The sequence below is a fragment of the Clupea harengus genome, chromosome 20 (assembly GCF_900700415.2).
Source record: "Clupea harengus chromosome 20, Ch_v2.0.2, whole genome shotgun sequence".
NCBI classification, from domain to species: domain Eukaryota; kingdom Metazoa; phylum Chordata; class Actinopteri; order Clupeiformes; family Clupeidae; genus Clupea; species Clupea harengus.
The window spans coordinates 15,888,286-15,890,785 of record NC_045171.1 but is presented as its reverse complement, the minus strand read 5'-3'; the positions used below and the strand labels follow the sequence as shown (position 1 = coordinate 15,890,785).

Below are 2,500 nucleotides of genomic sequence, written 5' to 3'. Positions count from 1 at the left end.
ACTACCCTTGACCTGTGATGCTGCTGATCCATTCTCCTCTCGTCCAACATCTTCTTCTTTCATGCACTCTGTTTTTACCTCCTCTTACACCACACACACACACACACACAACACACACACACACACACACACACACACACACATCCTATGCACACACACACAAATGCGTTGCATGCATGTACACATCCACACACACACACACACCACACACACACACACACACACACACACACACACACACACAACACACACACACACACATATGTACACAAACTCAATACACTTTCTCTCCCTTTCTTCCTCTTTCTCACTCACACATGCTATTTCTCTCCCTCCCTCCTTCCCTCCCTCACTCCTTTTCTCTGTGCCTCTCTATATCTCTATTCTACTCCCTATCTCTCACGCTTTCTCTCTATCCCTCTATTCTTCTCCTTCTCTTCCACGCTGTCAGAACATGCATTCATCACGGTTCCCATTGACTCTGTGGAAAATGAGAAACTTCAAAGAAGGATATGAATGAGTCTGTGTGTTTTTTTTAACTCTCCATCCATGTCATATCTCTTTCTATAACTTCATTCCATCTGTGCCATCTTTTATCTTTTCTGCATCTTTTTCTCTCTCTCGCCCTCTCTCTCTCTCTCTATCCCCCTCTCTCTCTCTCTCTCTCTCTCTCTCTCTCCCTCTCTCTCTCTATCCCTCTCTCTCTCTCTCTTCTCTCTCTCTATCCCTCTCTCTGTGCGTGTTTCCCCTGTGTATCGGAATGTATACTGTGCTTTACCGGCATGGCAGATGGTAGGATGCACTGCTAAACAATCTGCAGTGTTAGTTGGAGTGGATAGCTAGGGGTCTAATAGTTAACTTTGGAGTAGTTCACGAGGGGTACGTGGCCTTTAAAATGTGAAACAAAGAGCCTGGCTGTCTAGCTATTTGCTCTCATAACCTGAAGGTTGTGTAGGTTGTTCTCATGTATTATGTGTTTCAAGGGTGCTGTAATGTGAAGGTTTGAATACTGGTTCAATAAACAAGTATCTTAAACATCTCTCTTTCTCTCCCCTTCACTCTTTCTCCCTATGTCCTCCTCCTTCCATCCCTCTCTCTCTCCATCTCACTTTCTCTCCTTCCCTCTCTCTCTCTTCACCTCTCTCCATCCCTCTATCTGCATCCCTCTCTCTCTCATCCCTCTCTCCATCACTCTCTCTCCCTTCATTCCTCTCTCTCTCTCTCTCTGCATCCCTCTCTCCTTCCCTCTGTCCCTGTAGTACGTTGACCATAGACGGTATCAGTCAGGAGGACGAGGCCATCTACCAGTGCATCGCTGAGAACAGTGCGGGCTCCACTCAGGCCAGCGCCAGGCTGACAGTGCTGTGGGCCGACGGGCTGCCAGGCGTGCCCACCCAGGTGCGGGCACAGTCCCTCTCGCCCACTGCCATCCAGGTGTCCTGGAAGGAGCCGGAACAACACACACAGGACATCATCGGCTACGTGCTGCACATCCGCAAAACCGCAGGTGAGCAACACACACACACACACACACACACTTACACACACACACACACACACACACACACACACACACACACACACACACACACATACATACGCACACATACTTACATATACACATACAGTACCAGCTATGTGCTCTACACATCAGTTTTCACTGAATTGCTCAGACACACACATTGCATGATCAGAGATACTCACATGTGGCCTCACATTACACCGCCTGGATCTGCAAATTATAGGGATTTCCTCTCTATGATATTTCTGGTGCTTGAAATATGGTCAGGAAAGGGTTTTCAACAGAGAAGCAAAAGGCAGTATAGGACTCTCCTTAGACTCATTCTCAATCACACACACACACACACACGCACACACACACGCACACACACACATAAATACACACACTAAAGACGCTGTCCACGCACACACTCATACACACTCACACACACACACAGACACACATGAATAGACGCACTAGACATGCTATCCACGTATACACACACACTCATGCACACAGCATAGGGAGAGACGGCTGCCAAATTATCATTCATATGAGTGTGGGTGTGTCTGAAGGGGTTGTTGGAACACCTGTTACCATGGCTATGCCGTGAGGATGAGGCGCATCTAAATCTCCTTTAATGGATGAGCGAGAGAGGAGTCATTTTACTGCGGTGCGTTAATGCTTATCTACTATGGAGGCGGGGGGGTTCGGGGACGCCGGCAACGCTCTCCGCAGTGTTGGGAGCGATCGGATTTTGAACCGTAACCGAGTGCCGAGACCGCGTCTCCGGGGCCAGCTGTTGCTCGGCTGTAGTATCAGATGGTTAATTAAGGGCCCCAGGGGCCAGCCAATAGGAACGGCCGTAATTACCTCGCCAAGACAGGAAGCCGAGATAGGGCCGGGGCCAGAGTCAGTGAAGGGAACGCATGAGTGGGTTTGAGTTAAGGGCCGCGGGAGACACACACACACACACACACACACCACATGTACACACAC

The 2,500-nt window shown here is 49.0% G+C and overlaps 1 protein-coding gene across 1 annotated transcript in view; it reads left to right on the top strand.

The window, feature by feature from the left end:
• Window positions 1-2,500, top strand: part of igdcc3 (immunoglobulin superfamily, DCC subclass, member 3) — an 84,077-nt gene that overhangs the window by 68,648 nt on the left and 12,929 nt on the right. Inside the window, exon 8 of the mRNA XM_012834355.3 lies at window positions 1,260-1,507. Within this exon, the coding sequence (XP_012689809.2) occupies window positions 1,260-1,507 (248 nt within the window). The remainder of the gene's footprint in view (window positions 1-1,259; window positions 1,508-2,500) is intronic.